This window comes from Chanodichthys erythropterus, chromosome 10 (assembly GCF_024489055.1).
Source record: "Chanodichthys erythropterus isolate Z2021 chromosome 10, ASM2448905v1, whole genome shotgun sequence".
NCBI classification, from domain to species: domain Eukaryota; kingdom Metazoa; phylum Chordata; class Actinopteri; order Cypriniformes; family Xenocyprididae; genus Chanodichthys; species Chanodichthys erythropterus.
The window spans coordinates 43,548,500-43,573,064 of NC_090230.1; the positions used below are offsets into that span (position 1 = coordinate 43,548,500).

General features: G+C 35.6%; 1 protein-coding gene across 12 annotated transcripts in view; it reads right to left on the reverse strand.

The window, feature by feature from the left end:
• Positions 1–24,565, reverse strand: part of dlg2 (discs, large homolog 2 (Drosophila)) — a 276,217-nt gene that overhangs the window by 143,196 nt on the left and 108,456 nt on the right. For 11 of the 12 annotated variants that reach the window (XM_067397823.1, XM_067397822.1, XM_067397821.1 and 8 more), the window contains 2 exons: positions 18,789–18,872; positions 17,297–17,458 (listed from right to left, as the gene is read on the reverse strand). In XM_067397823.1, coding sequence (XP_067253924.1) covers positions 17,297–17,458; positions 18,789–18,872 — 246 coding nt within the window. The remainder of the gene's footprint in view (positions 1–17,296; positions 17,459–18,788; positions 18,873–24,565) is intronic. The other variant, XM_067397829.1, reaches the window with a different exon arrangement.

The window sequence follows — 24,565 nt, forward strand, 5'->3', positions numbered from 1 at the left end:
GCAGTAGAAAATGTGGCTGTACGCCTTCACATGACAGAGCCCTAGAGGAAATGATGAAACCAAGAGAGCCACTAAGCCGATGCTACATAAGAAAGAAAAAAAGAAAGAAAGAAAAGAATCAGAGTGAAAGAAAGCACAAGACAGACTAATAGAAAGAAAGAATCAGCATACAAACAAGTGAAAGAAAGCACAAAAGAAACTAACAAAGAAAGAAAGAAAGAAAGAAAGAAAGAAAGAAAGAAAGAAAGAAAGAAAGAAAGAAAGAAAGAAAGAAAGAAAGAAAGAAAGAAAGAAAGAAAGAAAGAAAGAAAGAAAGAAAGAAAGAAAGAAAGAAAAAGAAAGAAAAAGAAAGAAAGATAGATTAGTGGGCATTAACATTAGGTAATCCCACAGATATTGTTGTCGGCAGATGGATCAAGCTGTTTGTAAATGACAGGTTGTAAGGGTAAGATTAAAGTATGTGTGTATTGCACATCAGTTTTAGAGAAGGACACACACATTCAGATCAGTATTAGTCTATCAGCAGAGTCAGGCAGTCAGAATCACACAGCCATATAGTCTCATTGATCTCAGTTAAATTACTGAGCCACATCACGACCTTGACTCTATAGACATGGCTGAGTGTCCCCCACATGCACAGTTACGTCATGTCAAGGATGAATCATGGCAATGCAACCATGGCCTTTGCAGCTGACATATCCCCAGCAGAAATTATGAATAAACACAAAAATATAAGTCACAGTCAAATAGACTTAGACTATTTACTTTCTCAATACATTCATTCCTGATCTTACTGAGAATAATGTATTGGTGCATGATATTCCAATTAAAAAAAAGTTTTTAAAAAATACCCACTTTTCACAATACAATCAATTCTTTATGTATAAAATCAAGTCCTGACTGACTAAAATCACTGTCCTGACTGTCTAGCTCAAGAAGAGGTGGTGACTCTAACAAAAGATTACTACAATGTGAAGCTAAGTGTATTTATTATATGGACTGTGTACATCCAAAGAGATTGAATGAAGAACTTCAATTGTCATGTTTTTTTATGAATTTATTGTTTATTTTTTTAATACAGTTATCGTTCCCTAACATGATTAATTTATTCATATCATGATGATTATTTAAATTTTATATACATATTTTTAGACGAACAGTTGATATACTTTGTAATTTAGTATGTTATATATTTTTTGACTCACTGGATTATTTTTCTTTCTTTTTTCTCTCTCTTTTTTCTTCTTTCTTTGACGTGGTGTTATTTTCATGTAACAGTAAATAATTTAGGATGGATTATTTGTTATAGTTTGGTTCAATTGATCATGTGATCTATGCAACCATGTGACTCCTTAAATTAAGATGGCTCCTGCACTAAGGATTTCTAAGTTTGGCATTGACAAAGGTCACATGTGACTGAAATGTTGGCTCCTTTTTTTTTTTTTTTCCAGTAAAAATCTATTTTTTTTCTCGCATTTGATGTTTTTTCTTCTTTGGTGGAGTGTGCGGAATCTTTTGAAATTCACTATTTGGATGTTTTTGTCTATGCACCTCATTTGGACGCGGCACAGTGAGTTCCTGACTACTCAAAAAATCAAGTCCTGCCATAAATACACCTGTGCATTAATGAACAACAAAATGACTGTGATGTGCAGTCATAGGTGGGATGTGTTGGTATGCATGAGGAACATACAGTAAGCTGGGCAGATTCCTGGCCCACGTAAAGGGCAGAGGCTCTGACAGGGGACCACATCAAAGTGATCTGTAGCTCGGGCTCCAGCAGGTCCCTTTTACCCCCCACTGCCTATACCACCTTCTCAATTTGCATCTAGCACTGTGACCGTATAGCACTAGGAGGCATAATAATTATAACACTTTACAATATGCTTTCGGTTTCATTAGTTAACAGAAATTAAGAATTAACAATACCGCTACAGCATTTATTAATCTTAGTTAATGTTAATTTCAACATTTACTAACATATTATTAAAATCAAAAGTTGTATTTGTTGACATTAGTTAATGCACTGTGAACTAATATGAACAATGAACAGCTGGATTTTTATTAACTAACATTAAGAAAGATTAATAAATACTGTAACAAATGTATTAATGTTAGTTTATACATTAACTAATGTTAACAAATGAGACCTTATTGTAAAGTGTTACCATAATAATAATAGTAATAATAATGATAAAAAATAATATATTAAAATATGCACCAAAAAATTATATATGGCTGGGTGCTGAAAAATCATAAATTACGTTTTAAAATTAAAATAGAAAACAGCTACTTTACAGTGTAATAATACTTCATAATATTACAACTGATATGGAATCAGTTGGCCGGTGTTGTATTTGTCCCACCCCTCCTCCACTCTGACTGGATGGCTGGCTAAAAAGTGACAGTGATGAGCGCAGCGTTTTACTCAAAGTTGAGCATTCTTCAACTCGAGGCGACCAGTAAAAAATGCCGAACTCTCAGTGCTTGAGCGTGAAAAAGATGCTCAGCGCCTTGTTACGCTCCTGGCGTTTAAAAAACGTGGTGTTCCCATTGAAAACAATTGAAAAAATACGCTAGCAGCTGGAAAAAAAAAACGCTTTGGTGGACACATGGCCTAAGGGTGTGTTCACACACGTAGTTCGGGTTGCTTGGTTTGTTTGGTCCAGACCAAAAAAACAAACACAAACAAAAATACAACAACATTTAGTCGTGGTCCACTTAGCGTTCACATTGGTATTTTTAACACCAAAACTAAAGTCAAATGGATACGTTCACAACCTGACTGGTCATCTTTTATACGTATATTTCACGACGGAACTTACCAAACATCCAAACAATGCTGAGTGCTGGGCTAAATTATGGTATTCTGAGCAGCTGAGAGCTTATAAAATGTGTACAGGGGTCAAAACAGTGGCAGGAATCCCTCCGTCACAAAAACAAAGATCTGCTACGAGGAGACACGGTTCTGATGCCTGTACCGAACTGTGATGGGCAACATTGCGACTATGACGAGAAACAAAAGGTATGCTTGAGCATTCTGTCCTCTTTAGGGTTACATCTTATGACATCATTTCCTGTTTTTGGTTCGTTTACATGTCTTTGTTCCATGTCGCATTCATATTTAAATTGAACTGCACCAGAGTTCATTTGGAAGCGGACCGAGGTGCATCTTTTTAGCGGTTCTCGGTCTGCTTGTTTGGTGTGCACCAAGGTTTGAATGGTAGCGTTAACACATGTTCAAATGAACCGCATTAACAGACCAATCACACCAGGGTTCGTTTTAATCTAACCAAACATGCCAAGTGTGAACACACCCATAGTCTCTCTCTTTTTTACAACAAAACACCATTCACGTAATGATACATCAAACTAAATGTTCAGTAATCATTTGCGTTGTTTCCATCCAACCTTGCATATTTAACTTATGCACAAATTTTGAATATCGAATAAAACATTTGCAAATAAAACAGTGTTTCCATCGAGTGAGTCAAAGAGAACAAAAACGTCACTTTCTGATACACTAGCGCTAAATATCACAAACAAAAAAAATTGTGTATATAGTAAATTATTTGCACCTCAGAGCGCACAGACGAAATGCAATAAACTCTGTCATGTTATCCCTCATTCAGATGTCTGGTGTTTGTGAACGCAATCGTGAGAGGCGCTTCTAGTAGGAAATTATACTGAACCACTTTAAAGACAGACTTTGCTCAGGCATTACAGAATGACCAAAACAGCATTTCAGATGCTGTGCAACGAGATTGGTCAGCTGGTTGGTCCATTTATGCTGTCCCATCGCAAAGTCATGTCTTTTTTGATGCGCATCAAGGAATTTATTCGGTAAAAGTGTTTCCATCGTAGTTTATGTGCATGTTTTCGTGTCGCATAAAAACTGATCCTACTCATTTGAGCGCATAAGTTTTTATGCAAATTTTTAGCATTTATGTGCATCTTAGCATTTCCATCCAGCGTTTTTTTTATGCGGAGAGAAAGATAGCTATTGTCTGCACTTCAAAAAGTCAATGACAAATAGGTCAAAGTGAAACATTTTGGAAAATTGGTCCCCCCCAAAGAGTTTAACGCATTGGCAAACTCGTGAAACATGTGAGGGGGCCTTAATTCTGCCTCCCTCTGCAAATGTTAACAGGAAACAGATGGAAAGTGTGAGGCTAAGAGCCTCAAATGAGACACTTCTCTTTAAATTGCCTCTGATCCATCTGAAATGGAAGAGCAGAAGGTATACTTTTATTCAGTGCATGCTGAAATATCAACATCAAATTAGGCACAATTTTGCGGATGACAGTTCCATCAAAGTTTTGTAAAGGAGCACGGGAAGAGGGCTCGGAATCTGCCCCTTCCAGGAAATCTCCCACAGCCTGCCATATGCATTTACCCTCTAATAGCAAATCAATTTCTCTGGAGGCCTTATTGTGTAATGGATTCTGCTTGAAACGCAACCTCCATTGCCCTCCCTTCCAGTTTTCTCTGTCTTCTCCTTCCGACTGCTCCTCTCTCTTGGTTTCCAGCCTGTGGTGGGTAATTTGGGGTGTTAATTGCAGTGTGTTATTGTGCCCTGTCAGGTTTGAAAGGAAGCACTGGGAAGCCACTTTAAGATGCCAACATGCACACGCACACGGAGCTCTCCATGGTGCTGCAATGCTATCTTGTACTTTACACAAATGATATGTCTCAAAGGGCTCGGTAGTGCTCTTTCTCTCTCTCAGCCAGTGACTAAACTGCTTTAAAGTGCACTAAAACTGAGTTATATCACCAGTGCACCAGCCCTTCCCCAGCAATCACCTGAACCGCAGGGAAGACTCATGTGCACTATATAAACTACCAATGACTCATTGTTAAAAGCTGCTACGGTGTCTGGGAAATAGTTTTAAGTGCATTGTGCAATACATTTCTTGCTTTAACAAAGCTGTGAGGTGTGCGCTGATCGAGCTAAACTTGAGTTTCCAGGTGCACTCTGGGAGATTAAAGGCGGACGGGACTTTAGACACTCCGACACAAATCCTGAAGTGTAACAGCAGAGTGGTGCACAGGAGCAGGGGAATGGGGTAGATAAGAGCTCTCAAGTCTGATAAATACAGAAGGTTGAGGACAGGAAGAGATTTGGACCTTAGCAGACCTACAGTCCACTTATTTTTCACCAGAACAGTGAAATGTGATATGGGGTTAAAAGAAGGGCTGAAAAGTGTTTACACAGCAGGAGAATACAGCTGCCATTACTGATTTACAGTGTTAAATATTGTTACATTTAACTTGGTTAAAAAATAAATAAATAAATAAAAAAAATAGAATGATAAGTGCATGTTATAATATGTATTTGGATAACTTACATTTTCAGAACCAAAAACCAAATTGTATGATTTAATCCAACTGTATTACACTTGTGTAGTTTTATATTTATTTATTTATAAATTTATTTATTTATATATGTATATATATATATATCTCAAACCAAAAATTATTCAGACACTAGATATATATTTGTTATATATATTTTTAATAGTTGGTGCAGGACACTATAGTTAATTTATGTAAGAATAGCAAAATAAAGTAAACTGTGACATATTATACCCAAACATTATTCAGAAACTTTCTAAAAGTCATTATGGTATGCCCCTGTATGTGATCAACAAACATGGACAGGTAGGACACTTACTCTCTCTCTCTCTCTATATATATATATATATATATATCATATATATAATATAAATATATAAAAGCAAGCTACAATCTATCAAGTTATCTTTTTTATTTCAAAAAGGATGACACAGTGGCCAGACATATAATGAGCTGAGCAGAAACAACAAACTTGTGCTGTGCATCGGGTCCTGAAGGTTCCAGAAACCCTGTCAGTAAAACACACTTCACATTCTCTCTGTCGTTTAGCACTTGCAGTGCAGCATAACCCTGTTAGAGCTACTTACACTCATTAGAGATACAGGGTGAAGGTCACACTTAGACACACAAACGCACACACACAATAACAAGGTCAGATTCAAGCGTGGGTCTGATTATTAAAAACATTTCAGTCGGGCACATCTGTTACCAGGCAACTGCCAGGATCTGACTGCATTCATGGTTTTAAAAAAAGAAGACAAACTTTAAGATGGGAGGACACAATAACATGTGTCCTGTCTATAAAACATCAATGCTGGGATTTGTTACAATAACTGAGACAAATCAATATAGTCACAGAGTGACAGTTGAGTTCAAAATATTCACTTTTCATTAGTGATTTGGCCCAAACAGACATTTCATCACCATTCATCATACTTTCAAAACTGCATTTTGCTTAAAGGATGCATTTCAAACAGTCTGTGAGGACTGATCAGGGTGCCTAAATATGTTCTCTTTTATAATCCCCAGTTGCTTAATCTGCAATTATAGAGACAGTTTAGTATTCATATCACCATGTTTGCTTTGGTTAAGAATGACCTTCCACAGCATTTGTGTGAGGAGAGAGAAAAAAGGAAGAAAGAGAGCTAAGGAACAACAAGATGCTTTTGCTTTGACAAAACACTACTCCTCCTCACTGGTTAAATATCTAACTTTTTTGACAATATTTTTTTGACACCGATATTATAAGAGGAGAAGACATAAGTAACAAGACAGTAAGATATTGTAATGCTCAATACGGCAAATATACTGTATATATAATATACAAATATAGTTCCGCCATTAATTTAAAAGCATCAATCAGCTTAATCTTTTTTTTTTTTTTTTTCAAGATGGCTGCAAACTGTGCAGAGTTATTTTCAATAAGGACTTTGCTAATTCAACTGTTAAACATACTATAAAACATGTATTTGAGCTCAGCAACAGGTTCTATAATTAAAGTTACAATGAAGCAAAAAAATAAAAAAATAAATAAAAAAATAGAAAGACAGAAAGAGAAATAGATGGGTAACATATGTGACTCTACTGGCTGTTCTCTAAAGCTCTGGAAGCATCTCTTTGCTCTCTCATGTAATTGTTCAATTCAACAGATTCAACGTTAAGATTATTTATTTGTCAGTAACTGTCAACCTGTAAAATTAACCCATTAAGGATTCTTGCCACAATTCTCACTCTGAATCAGTTTTTTTTTTCTTAATATGATTCTCATGATAAGTTTTAAAGGGTTAGTTCACCTACAAATTTAAATTCTGTCATCATTCACTCACCCTCACACAATACAAATTAATTGGAACATTTGGAAGAATGCTGTGGTCAAAAACAACACTGAACCCCACTGACTTTCATTGTATGGATCAAAACACTAAGACATTAATGTTCCACAAAGGTTGGAAATAACATGAGGGTGTGTAAATGATATAAAAATAATAATATGTGACCAAAAATAATTAAAGTCTATAAAAGTAAAATCTAGGCTTTAACTAGCCCTGCAATCATCATTAAAGGGAGGAACATGTCAAGGTCTCTAATTGCTTCCCAGTTGGTGAAAAATTTCTCAAATCTCAAATTGCATAATGAAATTTGGATTGAATGTGATTTCAAGGACAATGACAGTTAAATGTGAAGTACTTTTGTCAATGTTAAAATACTTTTTTTTTTCCTATCCAAGGTTAATATGCCAATACTAATTATAAGTAAGCCATTTGTATATGGGCTTATCATAGTAATTAACATGTCAACTTCTGGCTCAACCAATGACTATTTATCCAAACTGCACTGTAAAAATGCTTTTACAGAACTTTTACAGAAAATAAAAATAAATAAAAAATGCTATTGTAAAAACCTGTTAATTGGTTAGCTGTAAATTATATTACTATACAAACTGAAAAACTGTAAATTGTGTAAACATCACATATGCATTTATACTTAAATTACTGTCAAATTTGTGGTTTTGCAAGTAAATATATGAATTATTGTATAATCTATAATGGAAAAACAACAAAAGGACATTCCCAGAAGTCCCTGCATGACACATCACATATGTTTATAATTTGTATAAATAATATGGTTTGTTTATGCGTTGGGGTGTTTTGTTGCATTTTGTGTTAATGATAGTCACATAATTTTAGTGTTGTGTGCTGCCCTGATGGTGTTTTATCTTTGTGTGTATGACCCTGTGCACCATCGATATACGAGTGTATTTTATGTACAGACCACTTATGATGAACTGATTCATTATGTGGTTTTTATAGTTTACCACCTGCATTATTATGATGTATTATTATTTATCAGTACATTTAAAGGTAAACAGCAGATGGTTATATTAACATTATACCACATAATTAAATATATGATCATAAGCTGTAAAATATAGCACATACAGAATGCAATATCATAATACCTGAAACCTTGTCACCATATTTTTACAGTGACTTTCTGGCAAGCACAGCTGCATTTTTATTTTTTAAATTATAAATTTAACAGGATATTGTACTATAGTGCAAGGCAGATTATTTAGAAACAATTTAGATTATTTACAATTCCGTCTGATGATAGAGGTGCAGAAATAATTATGCACTGATATGATTTTTTGGGGCCAATACCGAATTTAACAAAATTATTGGCCGATACCGATATTTGTCACTTCCTCTCTTATGTGAAATTTTGTTATTAAAATAGATAGTATTTTGATCATGTTTTAAATAAGTTCAAAAACACTTGCATTAAAATATAATAGCAGGTTTATTACTGCATCATCAAATAAGTTTTACATTTTTAAAATAATTCAAATATTTTTTTTTATTTAAAATTTTAATTTTTAATTTTAACATGGACTGGATCCATTTAACATTCAATTGTAACAGACTTCATTGTGATTAATCTTCTAATTTGTTTCTGTATACATTTTAATGGTTTTTTGGTAAGTTTAAATATGTATGAGATCTGCACCATCTCCTTTACTAAGGCAGGACTCTTATTTTGATGGGTTTTCTCGTCTACAGAGCTGTAAGGTTAATGTTAATTTTGCATAATTAAAGTTTGTCAGTTTATTAAGCACCCCCGAATAGGCATAAGATCTGTATGTATTTGTTCACTATTAGTTGTAATAAGTGTTTTGAGTAATTCGCTGTATGTGGATGATAATGCAATGGAGAGAGAGATAGAGAGTTTAATGCACACTTTTTGTGCCCTGTATTGTTTAGCTTTTGTGGTGATTTTTGGAGTGAAAACGGATGCAAATAAACTTAATAAAACATCAGTAAAGTTTTGGTCATCATTCGGATGGGGGTTCACTACACTTATGAAAGTTACAAAAGTTATTTAGTCAAGAATAGTGTGTGATCTTTTGTTATTTGATTAACTTTAAAGTGCAGACAGCAGTGCTAGGATTACACAACAGTCATTATAAAGCTCAGCGCTTTCACGCAGTTAATTAATAAACCACCATTTGTTATATTGGCCTTTTTCCTCCTACAGCCGATATGCCGCTGGTTGTAAATTGGGCAAAAATCGGCTGATAAATATCGGCGGCCAATACTTCGGTGCATCCCTAGAAATAATATACTCCCCTTAAGCAGCAGTTGACAATAAGCAAAAGTAAAGTGCTTCTCACATGCAACTTAATAGGCCTCTAAGAGTCTATTCACAAAAAGAAATGCCACACTGTAAAAACAAAACCATTGAAAATGACTGTTTTCTGCACAGACTACATTTTAAAATACATAGCCAGTGCTTCCCACACAGACTTTACCTGGGCGGGTCGCCCAGGTATATTAACCGCCGCCCAAGTATATTTGGAGACACATTTTTGCTTTTATTATTTTTATCCTGTTATACTTGTATATCCGCCCAAGATAATGAAACCATCCAGGATTGATTAACTAGTCGTTTCGTACCTGCTCGTTATGTGTGCGTCAGAACTGTTTACTCCTGCTGACATTCCCATGGGTGCTGCATTTTGCAAAGTCACAATGGGGTGCTGTTGTGCTTTCTACAAGCTCGCGCAACAGCGCTTCAGACTACTTCAAAGTGATCCTCAATCAGTGAAAAGCGCATATTTATGCCAGGCGATTGCTAATGAACTCAAGTTGATGAATTATTACAATGTTTATATAAAATGTTTTATACGGCTGTAAGAATCTGAAGGATCAGCTTGCAATTATACAGACATTTCAAATTAAGAGTCCTGGTGTATTTCGGGCTTGTTTATAATTAAAAGTCAAACGCTAAGTTTTTTCTTTTTCTTTTGGGCATTATTGGTATTTTGGTTACACAATAAATTGTATTTAATTTGATTTCCATATAATTCATAGTAAATTATTGTAGTCTCCCCCACAGGAAGAAAAGACTAAGAACATTATTTGACACATATATTATTCATTATACAAATTTTACTAGTAAAATCTGTGTCCCATTCACTGCGAGACACTATTTGACAGCAAGGAGAACATAGGAAAAGGATAACCATTTAAATGCTGTAATTTTGCATAATTTACAATGCATAATAATGCACAATATTATTATGTAAAAAATGTACTAGTATGCTATGTAATTAAAATTAATTTCAATAAATAAAAATACTGTTAAAAATTACACATTATTTGTTTGTCACATGTAGTAGACCATTTCTGTGCTATGGGTAATAGGAGGATTTTTCACCTGGCTACCACCACAAGTATTTTCAAACCTGCGGGAAGCACTGATAGCTGACACCTGTAACTCTCCAAACACACTGAGTAAGGTGTGTATGCTTTTGGAAACATCACAAGTCCTGACTCCTAAAACCCCTTTAAAACAAAGCAGTCTATGAACAGACTAATGAGTTCACCTCCTCAAAAAAAAAAAAGAAAACATAAGACCCCGGAGCCAATTTCATTAAGCTCATGCTTCAGGACAGACATAAGCACTTTAGTTAAAGTGATGTGACAAAAATGAGAAGACCTGAAAACAATTAGTATGCTAATGGAGCAAATTCAAACTACTTGAATTCGCATTACATGCCCCAAGAAAATAATGACTGTGTGTGGTAGATATTCTGCCCTTGTTGAGACAACCGTGGCAAAATAGTGTCACTCATACTGAATATGAACAGAGGTATGGCTGTTGTGTGAGGTATGGCATTGCTGTGTAGATTCTGGTGATCTGAGTGGGTGTTTACTGTGTTGCCATGCAGTTGCTAGGGTGTTCTGGGTAGTTGTTTAGTAGTCCCAGTGTAAGACATCACACCCATGGGCTGTTAGCTGAATGTCTGATGCATATGGCACACAAAATTGGAAACAGGAGTTTTAAAGTCGTCATCTGATTGGATGAATCCTTCAGGATTTAATGGACTTTAACTCCGCCCCTTCATGGAAGAAGAAAGATGTTGTGTGTACAACTGTGACAAGAAAATAAATGCTGGATTTGTGTAAAAAGTACGGCATAGACTCTTTAAAATGCGTCCGTAAGATCCAGTCTGTTATTGTAGGGACATTTGTTGTTACATTTTCACACCCCTGAAGATGACACTGAACAAAGCAAACTGTGATTTGTTGCTTTACATGTCAGTCAGACAGCCTATGTCCAGTCCTTAGTATGTTAGATCAAACATTACCATCAGTCTAAAGGTCTGGCAATGCAAGAATAGTTGTTTAGTGAACTAAAGGTTCAGTGACAAGAAAATTTCCATGTGTGCGAAAATTTAATTAGGAATCCACATGATTGGGAATTTCGCTTGAGGTTGAAAAATTTTCCCAAGATTTTGCTACGTGCTGATGTTGGTCAACCAGATTCACCACGTTGACCAACAGAAAGCGCATTGTTTGAAAGTGATTTTTATAAAACTGAAATGAAAGTATAAATATTAGATGAATATATTAGATGAAAAAAAAAGTTTAAATTTTGTACTAAGATTATGAAAACTAAAAGTTGAAATAATACATTAAAGCTAAATACAAAGCAACATATCAAAAACACTAAAAGAAACAAAATTAAAAGCTAATTCAGCTATAAAAATAGCTGAATTAGCTGCTGTGTGAAATTTCTACACTATTGACAACAGACCAATAGACCATTTTTGCTAATGCGGCCATACTTTAAGTCACACTTTACTGTATGTAACAATGTTTAATTGGGGGTGGGGTGCGGCATAACAAAAAGTATGAGCGGTAAAAATTGTGACACTTGTCCAAGGAAACAATGCTAAAGGAACTTAAACATATTTCTTCCTGTTGGCAGCTGGGTTAAATTATTTGGATACGGATTTAATAGTAACCAATTTCGCGATTAATTAATGCATTTAGGTCTTCCCACAACTCTTCTTTTTTTAGTTCTTTCCTTTGCCTTCCACCTCCTCCCCTCCTCTTTTCTTTCTTTTCGAGGTAATTGCCTGATCTCTAATTCCACCCAAGGCTCATCTCCCAGACAATCAAGCCTGGTCCTTTACTCCGACCTGGGCACACACAGAGCCCTGACTCCGAAGTAATCATTTCACCAGGGAGGAGAGATAACCAAGCAATCACCATTAACCCTGAGCCTCTGCTGTCTCTCACTACTTTTCTGATATGCTCTCTCTCGGGAAGAAAAGAGCTCTCCAATCACACCGATTCTGCTAATAAATATCATGCTTCCCCCCTGCCAAGCTCTGCTCATTAAAACCACAGATGTTTGCTCGCCTCCTCGACTAACGGAGAGCTAATATCTCAACTGGAAGGTACGTGTCCTTTTTGGTTGTTACGTTATTCAATAACGGGGCTTGAGGATCGATATCATGCCATCCGACTGTCAAGCTTCTGAGACGACCGTCTTATGCAGCGGTACAATTAGTGCTGTGTTAAAGCAGCTTTTCAGTAGGAGGACTGAGGCTGAAAACAGGCGGCGGGTGTACAAGCTGATTCACAATGTTTAGCCCTGCAGTGATTCAGTGAGAATAATGGAGCTGCATTTCTCGCTCACCTCTTGGCATAAAAGTCTCACACTCACTCTCTCCGAGCCACGAGGGGACAGCAAGGCTAGAATATACATGCAGGGAAAATCAAACAGAGTGCATCAAGACTGAGAGCTTCTATTAGTCTCATGTAGACAGACCTTTGACCACTGAAAAAATCTAGTCCTCAACTTATTCTGGACAAGAACTGCTCACTTAGACAGGAAAGAGTCATCTGGTCAACATGTAAAACAGCCAACCACAATTTAGAGATGGATAATACAAAAATATGATGTAACCCAGAGAGCAAATGGTAATATATAGTTGTGCTCAAGGGTATCTTGTTTACTTGCTACTAATATATCCAGCTAATCAGATTGAAGCTTAGTGTTTTTTTGAATCCTTTAGCCAATTTTTGTTTATAATATGTATCAAATGATCTATGAATATGTACCATTTAAGGCTAAAGATACGGTCATGAAGCCATATGTTTTTCATTCATTTCTATACATTAAGTACACGACTGCAGAAAATGCAAGCATATGCGCACAAGTTTTCATCTGTTGCTTCATTATACCAAAGTTCAAGTTTGGTGAACTCTCAACCTGCGAATTCATATAAATTATTTTTAAATATATTAAAATGTATTAGTAAATGTAAATATATATTATTTCAATAAAAATATAATATTAAATGAGTTAAAATATTTAAAATATATTAAAATACAGTGTTTACAGTTTTAAATATTTAATATCATTAGTATTATATTTAATAATAATTATTATTATACATTTAATATTAAAATATAAATTAAATAAATTATTAAAAATATGTTAAAACATAGGAATAAATTAAAAATGCAGTATTTTAAATTTAAAATAAATGAAAAAAATTGTTTTTAAAATTAGATTTCCTATTAAAAGTATAATATAATATTAAATAATATTTAAATAATTGTACATTTAAAATAATAATTATTATTAATAATAATAATAATAATTATTATTATTATTAAAACAGTAATACTATAACAAAATATTATATTATAAAATATTATTAAAAGGATCCCGAGTATGCATGCATACATCGAATAGTGTGACCGCACCATAAGCCTTCTACAGAAACACCGTCTGCATATTTTAGTTCCTCAAAATTGATGCAGGAATGTCTGCTTGCATTTTTGTTTTTCCTCAGGATTAACTTGTACCTCGTTCAGTCCTGAGGTGTGACAGTTCTACACGTCGAAGCTGTAAGCTAATTTTCGGTGGAGCGTCCCTGGCGTGAGCCGGGAGACTTGGAAAGGACGGGCTGTCATGGTGACTGTCTACTGAGGCCACAGCATTAGCACAACTGACAGACTGAAGAGGCCAAGAGGACGGTTGAAGTGTGTTTACTTTTGTGTGTGTGTGCATATAAGAGGTCCTGGAAGGCCTGATAAGGCATGTTGATACAAGAAGTGTGACACAAACTGTACCTGCCATACAGACTCTGTACGATTACTAATTGCTAATGCAAGAACTGCTAGATCTTTTACCCACACACACACACACACACACACTAACAACCACGCACAGACTTTTTTCAAAAGGTCTATGCAACTCATATGCAATAAACGTCATCAGCAGCAATCATTCTGAATGACATATTTACCACAAAACAAACATCACAGATAAAATAAGCAAAATGACGAACATCACATAAATTGATTTAATTTGCTTCAACAATATTTAGAGAAAATAAATGTGATTTCACTGCACAAATGGCTTTCTTCAAAGGGAGGTTCTGTTTGAAGACCCAGCAGTCTGTTATTCAGACCCTCTGAAGAATTTCATGCGGATGTCATAACGTTGTCGGAACATTGGCACAGACGTAATGTTCCTGAATACGGATGAACCACAACAACAACAACCACGACGACGACGACAACAACAAAATAACGGGGGGGGGGGGAAGACATTCAAAATAAAGATCACAAACTTGCCAGGTAGTTTGCTGCGGTCACCCCCGGGTATGTTAGATCAAACCGGGTAACCAGCGCAGGCTGCAGGTGAGAAAACACAAAAAAGCGTCACCAGAAAGTCGGCTGCACTCAGGGAGGGAAGAGAGAGGCTGAAGAGACAAGATGAGAGATGAAGACACAGAAATACCGCATGAACCATGAGAAGAAGAAAGAAAATAAGATGGTAGGATGAGGCTTTGATTTAAAAGTTATTTTGGCTCTGACCTCCTAAGACGACCTTCCGACCCTCGCTACACATCACTGGTAAAAGCAATCTGAGAGGTTGTTCACATAGTGTGCGCTTGCTTTCAAAAACAGCTGGACGAAGAGAAAAACGAAACAAAATGCATGGATATGCTTTTTTAAAAGTTGAACTGCATTTAACTTGACACACCACCTTAAAGATGCAACGCTCATAGCGCAAACTGCTGAAAAAACAGCGAGATGCGACTAAAGACGTCTGTCTGATGCATGTGTACATAAATCAGCTGTTTAAATAATAGCTCAGATGGAACATAAGAACACATCTTGTGTGTGACAGTGCTTTTACCTGGCCCTGTGGAAAAGAAAGTGAGAGGAATAGGTCAGTGATTTTTTTTTTTTTTTTTAATTCTACTACTGACAAGTAACATCCTGCACCTGAGCGTATTTAACTCAACAAGAGTTTGCTCTGAGAAATCATGCCGGTAGACAGAGGTTGTTATGTGACTGGGGAGAAATGGCTGCTGGCAAAACAGAAAGATTGAGGTCTTAAAAAACTGTCTGCACAAGAGATGACAGTGCAGAATCCTGATGAGCCTAATGCTTCAGACAGGTCTATACACTCTGGAATAAAATCATACACTCTCTCAGATCAAATAAAAGCACAGTGCTTTTGAATCATCTGCAGACAATCAGATGAGGCACAGACTGTTAATGTCTCTCTGGCAGAGAGCGTGACTCCAGAAGGGCCATATATGATCACAGAAAAACAGCAACAAAAGCTTTCAATTGTGGAATAAAGAAATGTGTTCTGTAGCTGGCATTTTTCATGAAAACAATAAAAAAAGGCTTAAAAAAAGGCTTAAAAAAAGGCACAAAGAAGCACAAAACAAACAAACCTTTTTTGTTATTTATTTGTGAGAACAGTTAAAATATTACAATAAACATACACTGCCATTCAAAAGTTTGGGGTCAGTAAGATTTTTTTTAAATGCATTACAACTATAAGAAATGACAGTATAATCAAATAATGACAATATAATCAAATAATCCTGATATATATATATATATATATATATATAGTATATATATATATATATATATATATATATATATATATATATATATATATATATATAGTAATAATAATAAGAAATATATATATATATATATATATATATATATATATATATATATATATATATATATATAGTAATAATAATAAGAAATGCTTCTTGAACACCAAATCAGCATATTAAAATGATTTCTGAAGGATCATTTGACACTGAAAACTGGAGAAATGGCTGCTGAAAATTCAGCTTTGACCTCACAGGAATAAAGTACATTTTAAAATATATTATAACAGGAATCATTTATAATAAATTGTAATAATATCTCACAATATTACTGTTTTTACTGTATTTTAATCAAATAAATGCAGCCTTGTTGAGGATTAAGTGACATGTATATAGGCTTTTATATACTTATATAGACTTATCTAAACATTTATTATATTATGACCCCGATATTTGAACCGTAGTGTAATATTCAGCTCTGCTCCAAATTTTCTTCCCTATTCACACAATTTCAAAATAAATAAATAAACAAACAAATAAATAAATCTGTGATCGTACTAGGATTTTAAAGTGCATCATCTGAAACAGGTTTGTTTCCCAAGTTCAATATGTTACTACTTATTTCGGATGAGTCTGTTCTGACAAATATACCACAAAATAAGATACACTACCTATTTTAATATCATTCATGACTAATCAGAGAATAAAACCCTTACTGCCGGTGTCAAACAGGGCTATAATGCACCTTGTTTTTAAACTAGCAACTGAGCCCCATCTAGTGTTGAGAAGTCATTTTACAACATTACATGTGATTACGACCTCTTATGCTTTCACAACTTAAAGATCCTCTCCAAAAATTACTTTATAATAATTTGCATAAAATATTTGTCACTGCACGTTGCTACCACCATAACGAACACTAACCCATAACCTAAAGTACTGCACTCTTCTATTAATGTCTGCATTACAAGTCAAACTCTTTTCAACAAATATATTTAAAAAAAACTGAATAATTTCTTTAGATATATTCTTTAGATACTATATGAATGAGGAATGAAAACATGACATGAAAAACTGAACACTCTTAAAAAGGCAACCAGACCAACACAGACACACAAATGAAATGAGAGAGGAGGAGAAAGATGCCAATGTGAAGAGGACCGTTGTGTTACTCATTGGATGGTCTGAGAAAGGGTGACTTACCTTAAGCGGTGAAATGTGAGAGTGGGAAACGTAGCCGTGCACATTCTCGATTTCTGAGAGGTTCTTCTCCGACACGTGCACCAGTTCCGGAGCTCGAACTTCATTGGTGAGCCGCGGGAAGTTGTGTTCTGGAGGAGGGGAATCATCATCCTGATACCGGTACTGTATACAGGAAAAGAAAGACGAAGAGATGGGGAAACAAAAGAAAGCAGAGAAAATTAAATGAGAAAAGGCAGAAAGAAAGCCCACAATCCACTGCCAAGCACAATGCAACAATGAAAAACATGACCTTCAGCCAATGAGGTTAGTACCCTGTGAAATGAATAAGCCAAGAAACTCCCATAATTCATTATTTGAAGACTTAAAGGGATAGTTCACCCAAAACTGAAAATGACCCCTTGATTTACTCACATTCAAGCCAACTTAGGTGTATATGACTATCTTCTTTCAGACGAACACAATCTGAGCACAAAAAATGCATCCATACAATAATGCAAATAATCCATACAGCTCCAGAGGGGTTAATAAAGGCCTTCTGAAGTGAAGCGATGGGTTTTTGTAAGAAAAGTATCCATATTTAAAACTTGATTAACTATAATATCTAGCTTCTGGCAGACGGCCATACGCATTGATTTGTGGCGGAAGAGTAACCCCTGACCCGACGCATGAAAAACGCGGAAGCGCAGAGGATAGAGCAAAACAAAACAATATATTTTAAGAGAATTGTCAGAGGATTTCGATATAAGAGAAGAGGAGCTTGAATTTATGGCACAGCCCTATTTGTTTGAACCGCAAGAGGTGTCTAAGCTTATCATACTCCTACATCCTGCATCATACATTGTGTCAGAAGTTGCTCTTGTGGCGCAAGTCGACTTGTGCAGTATGTGTACGATTGTCTGCTGGAAGCTAGTTATTTTAGTTTATAAAGTTTTAAAGTGCTTCAGAAGCACTCTGGAGCCCTATTTATTATTTTTATGATGGATGGATGCATTTTTTGGACTTCAAAATTGCGCCCCCATTCACTACCATTATAAAGCTTGGAAGAGTCAAGATATTTTTAAATTTATCTCTGATAGTCAGAAAGAAAATAGAAAATAGAAAATAGAAAATAGAAAGAAAATAGTCATATACACACAGGATGGCTTGAGGGTGAGTAAATTATGGGACAATTTTTTAATTTTGGGGTGAACTAACCCTTTAAGAATGACTGAAATCATGATGCATGATGAAGATTAATATGTTTTCTGTGAATAACCGCATGCACATGTGATAACAATATAAAGCAAAGCGCTGATGCTGACATGCTCCAACCTAGAGAGAGAAGTTCTAAATAGTTTGCTCTGCATGCGGCGTAAGCAGGATGCTCATCCGTTTTAGTTGAGCTGAAAACAACAGTGAAAATGTGTAAAGTGAAGACATAACACAGCGCAGCACATCATCTTGACTAACAGTGCGGATTTGGTACGACACGGCCCCTGTCTTTCTGTCTCACCCAGGGGGAGCTCATCAGGGCTGGATTCACACATGCTGGAGAGTGGCTTTGGTGCTGGGAGCCCTGTACTGCTGGAGGCCTGTTCTGTAAGCACACACACACAGGAGCCCAACTGTGACCAACCAATCACAGTCAGTTGAGCTGAATCATTTGAATAATTGTACATAAACTAGAGTTCAATAGTTTGGGGTTTGTAGTTAATGCTTTTTAAACAAGTCTCTGATGATCAATAAGGCTGCATTTATTTGATCAAAAATACAGTAAAAACAGTAATATCCACAATTCAACATGGGTGTTTAATATTTGTATATCATTTTAAAATTTTATTTATTTCTGTGATGGCAAAATAAAATTTTCAGCAGCCATTACTCCAGTCTTCAGTGTCACATGACCCTTCAGAAATCATTCTAATAGACTGATTTGGTGCTCAAGAAACATTTCTTATTATTATCAATGTTGAAAACAGTTGTGCTGCTAAGTTCAAAAGAAACTCGGAATAGAAATCTTTTGTAACATTATAAATTTCACTGTCACTGTCACTTTTGGTCAATTTAATGCATCTTTGCTGAATAAAAACAAGCAAACAACAACAACAACAACAGTCTTACCTGACCCCAAACATTTGAACGGTAGTGTAGGCTATTCAACAGCCACAAAAAACAAAAAAACAAAACATAATAACAAGGGAAGAAGCCTTGACCAACAAAAACATACAACCTGACGTACACACACACCCACACACACACACAAACACAGAGATTGAACGAATTGCATTTTACAACCCATTTTATGTTTGAAAGGCAATAATCTTGCCTTAATGTGGATGGCAAATGAGACACTTTCCAAACTCAAATGTCCTATTTATTATTTATATTTGTTGTCAATAATTAAAAAAAAAAAGTGCTTTTCTTAAAAAATAAAACAAAAATAAAATCTCCTTCTGAGGGCAAAAGGCAATCACTGTCACGCAGTGTCGCTTGCTGCAAACAAAAAAATAAATTACAAAATTGAATTCATTCATTCATACATTCATGAGTGGAGCCTTCATTCCTGTAGCTCGAACAGTAGATGGTGCTAACATTCCCAGGAAATGCAAGCAACTGTTAAGATGTTCATCTTGAATGCAGTGTAAATCTCTTTGGATAAAGGCATCTGCCAAATGCACTAATGTAATGTAAAAAATGTAAATATATTAGTTATGAGTAGAGAGGCAGAGAGGAGCCATAATCACCACTTCTGCAATCAAAAAAGCTCAAATATCAGCATACCAGAGAATACATCATCACACTATAGAGTTCAAATTCCCTACACTGAGTGTAAAAAAACTGAACATAATCATATTTCAGGAGCTCTGCATGAGCCCACCTGCAAAGAATATGAGAGCTTTAATTCTCTCTGATGATATGACTCCACACACTGCACAGAGTAATTATCCTACACCTTACTGACTAGCATTATGCACAGAGGTGGGCTGTGCTTTAAGTTACAGTACTTCTCATTATCCTAATCCTCAGAGAAACAGCTGGAATGTTGCAACATAGAAGTGTTTTAGAATCTTCTGTCGGTTTAGAACTTAAGTGAGAACATCCTCACTCAGTTCCAAAACCCAGTGATACACCTTGCAGCCTTTTAAGACAGCATTCTAACTGAAAATAGGCCCAGACAAATGTTTTAGCAACATTTCTCTCCATTTTTGGATATAAACTCGGTTTATAGTTTCAAAAGTTGCTCAGTTGCTAGTTTTGAAAGACTGGGGCCGGCACATGCACGCACAATGAGAAACACACTTAGGTCTTTCATTTTTTTAAAGGTGCCCTAGAATTAAAAATTTAATTTACCTTGGCATAGTTGAATAACAAGAGTTCACTACATGGAAATGACATATAGTGAGTCTCAAACTCCATTGTTTCCTCCTCTTTATATAAATCTCATTTGTTTAAAAGACCTCAGAAAAACAGGCGAATCTCAACATAACACCGACTGTTATGTACTGTAATATGTCCGCCCCCAATATTTGCATATGCCAGCTCATGTTCGAGGCATTACACAAGGGCAGAACGTCTGGATCTGTGCACAGCTGAATCATCAGACTAGGTAAGCAAGCAAGGACAATGGCGAAAAATGGCAGATGGAGCAATAATAACTGACATGATCCATGATATCATGATATTTTTAGTGATATTTGTAAACTGTCTTTCTAAATGTTTTGTTAGCATGTTGCTAATGTACTGTTAAATGTGGTTAAAGTTACCATCGTTTCTTACTGTATTCATGGAGACAAGAGCTGTCGTTATTTTCATTATTAAACACTTGCAGTCTGTATAATTCATAAACACAACTTCATTCTTTATAAATCTCTCCAACAGTGTAACATTAGCCGTTAGCCATGGAGCATAGCCTCAAACTCATTCAGAATCAAATGTAAACATCCAAATAAATACTATACTCACATAATCCGATGTATGCATGAACACTTTGTAAAGATCCATTTTGGGGGTTATATTAGCTGTGTGAACTTTGTTTATGCAATGATAGAGTAGAGAGCTCAGGAGGGGCGGAGAGTGCGTGATTTAAAGGGGCCGCAGCCTGAATCGGCTCATTTCTAATTATGCCCCAAAATAGGCAGTTAAAAAAAATTAATTAAAAAAATCTATGGGGTATTTTGAACTGAAACTTCACAGACACATTCAGGGGACACCTTAAACTTATATTACATTGTGTAAAAAAACGTTCGATGGCACCTTTAATGGAAACTTTCAAGTGCAAATACATTAGTAAACAAATACAGACCCGGTTCCAGAATGAAATCACTGAGGGTGCTTCTGAAATTAGTGACGGTGCTCTAGTAATGTAATGTGTAAGCAATGGCTCCACCATAATAAGAATAGCATAATATTATTTAATTATTTAATCATGTAATTAATTTTACAAATAATTGGAATAGAATTTAAAAAATTAACACGAAAATGTTTCTATTAATCTATTAGTATGCATTCACATTTTTGTCCCATGCCTTGATTATCACTGTCAATCATCGCAATTTCAAGATTGAATCCCGCATTTAAATCTAAGATGTCACTTTCGAAACTTTGCAGCATGTAATTGGCCGTCGACCCTCTTAGTATTATATCTATGCTCTTATAAGTGAAAATAAAACTTTCAAAGTGATTATAGGCTACATAGCACCGAAAGCACCTCTTTATAATCACTAAAAAGCTATCACTCATCTCAGTTGATTGCAATCTCACAAAGTTCTGTAATAATCAATAAAGTTGAGGGTGAGTAAAGCTTGGAGTAATTTTCATTTGAAAGTGAACAAATCCTTTAAGAGGCATTTGTTGTGAATGTCACCTTGCTTAGCCTATTGTAGGCCTTACTTAAAGGATTTGTTCACTTTCAAATGAAAATTACTCCAAACTTTACTCACCCTCAAGCCATCCTAGGTGTATATGTACTTTCTTCTTTCTGATAAACACAGTCAAAGAATATTAATAAATATCCTGATGCATCAGAGCTTTCTAGTGGCAGTGAGCGTGATCAACAAGTACAGTATGAGCTGAAGAAAGTGCTTCCAACCACGTAGCGTAAGCTTTTAGAACTGCGAGAGTTGAATACGGAAGGTGGTCTGGTGGAAGCTAGATATTTTAATTCATAACTTGTTAAATATGGATATATTTTTTTACACAAACGCATCACTTCACTTCAGAAGGCCCCCCGGGGCCGTGTGGAGTATGTTGGATGGATGGATGTGGAAGGAGGCACTTTCTTCAGCTCATATTCGATCCTGCTCACTGCCATTATAAAGCTTGGATGCGTCAGGATATTTATTAATATATCTCCGATTGTGTTCATCAGAAAAAAAAGTCATATACACCTAGGATGGCTCGAGGCTGAGTAAAGCTTGGGTTAATTTTCATTTGAAAGTGAACTGATCCTCTAAAACATTTTAACATGCTAATTCCTCAATAAATAATTAAACTTGGTGTATAATTGATTATTGAGTATTACACTCACGTATACTCGCGAAGAGAAATACGGCCTGCAAATAGCCTACATTACCAGCCAAACAAAAACACATATTCTTTCCATGATTGCTGTCACAAGCTGATCTCTCGTTGACATACGAGAGACCATACATGCATCCTTGATGAATAAAAGTAATTCCTTTCAAAAAAAAGAAACAAAGAAATCTTATTAACCATTTACTTATGAACAGATTTTTCACAGATTAGTGCAATGATACATGATATGCTGCCTTTGAAATTGACCAAATTACATATTATATTAAGAACGCACCCATGATGCCTTAAAATACTCACAAAGTGGATGTCTGAGAGGTCAAAGGTGAGGAGTATTGTAGGGTTACACAATATTCAACACTAGGTACTCTAGGTACACTAAATCTGGGTTTCTGAGCTACAGAATGCCAAGCGTACCGTCAGCTGGCAGTCTAATAGCTGACATATGTGAGATGGTTCATCTGAGGGAAGAAGACACAAGAGATCATAATAACAGAATGAAAGTTGTGCTAAGAATACACACATACCACAAACATAATCTTACTCGCTATGAATCCAAAGCAAGAATTCAGACATGAAAACCTTCATTTTGATGTTCTTATGAAAACTATTGATACAAAAATTAATTTCATGCAATATTTGTGGCAAAAATGTATCAAATGATTAGCTTAGCAACATGCTAATGACATATTCTATTGGAAACAACTGTGAGTTTGCTATCCATCCATATAACTTACATGTTTCATTTCAGATATGATGTACCCTAAGGTAGCTACGTATGTACTTCTATGTACTAAGTTAGCTCACAAGGTTCTGGATCAGTAAACGAGTTTAAGGACACTCACTATTTTCATTGGCATTGTGCTACATGCAGCACACAAGCAGCGTGCTGAACTGCTGTGTTATTGTAGGCGAAGGCAGAGATAAATGAAGTTAATGTAAAATAATGACAGGTGGGTGAGAAAACCAGGGTTCCCACAAGGTAGCAGGTCGTGCAACCACCTCACCTTTCTTTAAAAGCTGCTATTGTCTCCCTCTCTCAAATGCTGTAAGCATCTCTTGTTGCCACTGACTTGTTCTTTCTACACTGTTATTACCTACAATTATCCAGCCCAGACTAATAGCAGCTCTCATACTCCATAACAGCGAATGGTAGGGAAATATCTTCAGTAAAAATGCACACTCATAGATTCTCTCTAGAAACACCAGCCTTGCTATATTTAGGCTGTCTGTGACCTCTCAGAAACAGAAAGCTTCATGTTGACACTCAATTTGAATGGTTTTTCAAACTTTGAAAAATTATGGAAAGACCAGAAGTGCGTTAATTGTACTAGTCAACCGAACCAACCGCTAGTTATACTAATATAAGATGGTCTTTTTTAGAAGGAACATATTTGTGCAAACTTTCTTCTCAGTATGAAATGTTACATCTTTTCAATGTCTGAAATGTTTTCAGCTGGATTATCTATTTCGAATGGACGTTTTGAGCTTTATTAATGGACTGTGATTTGGACAGGATTTTCATTCAAGAGGCCTCCTCCCCAACTCCAGACCTCTGAGGACATTCATCATGCCGTTTGAAGATAACAGGCTTTGCAGGCGAACCACCTGGAATTTTTCTTAAAAGAAAACGGAGAAAATATTTGCCAGCCACAGCTAATCTGCTTGTTGTTGCAAACATAACAAGGAGAACGGAACAAGAAAAAAGTGATAAACAAAATGGAAAATAAAGATGCAAATCCTCTCTCCAGAGGCATG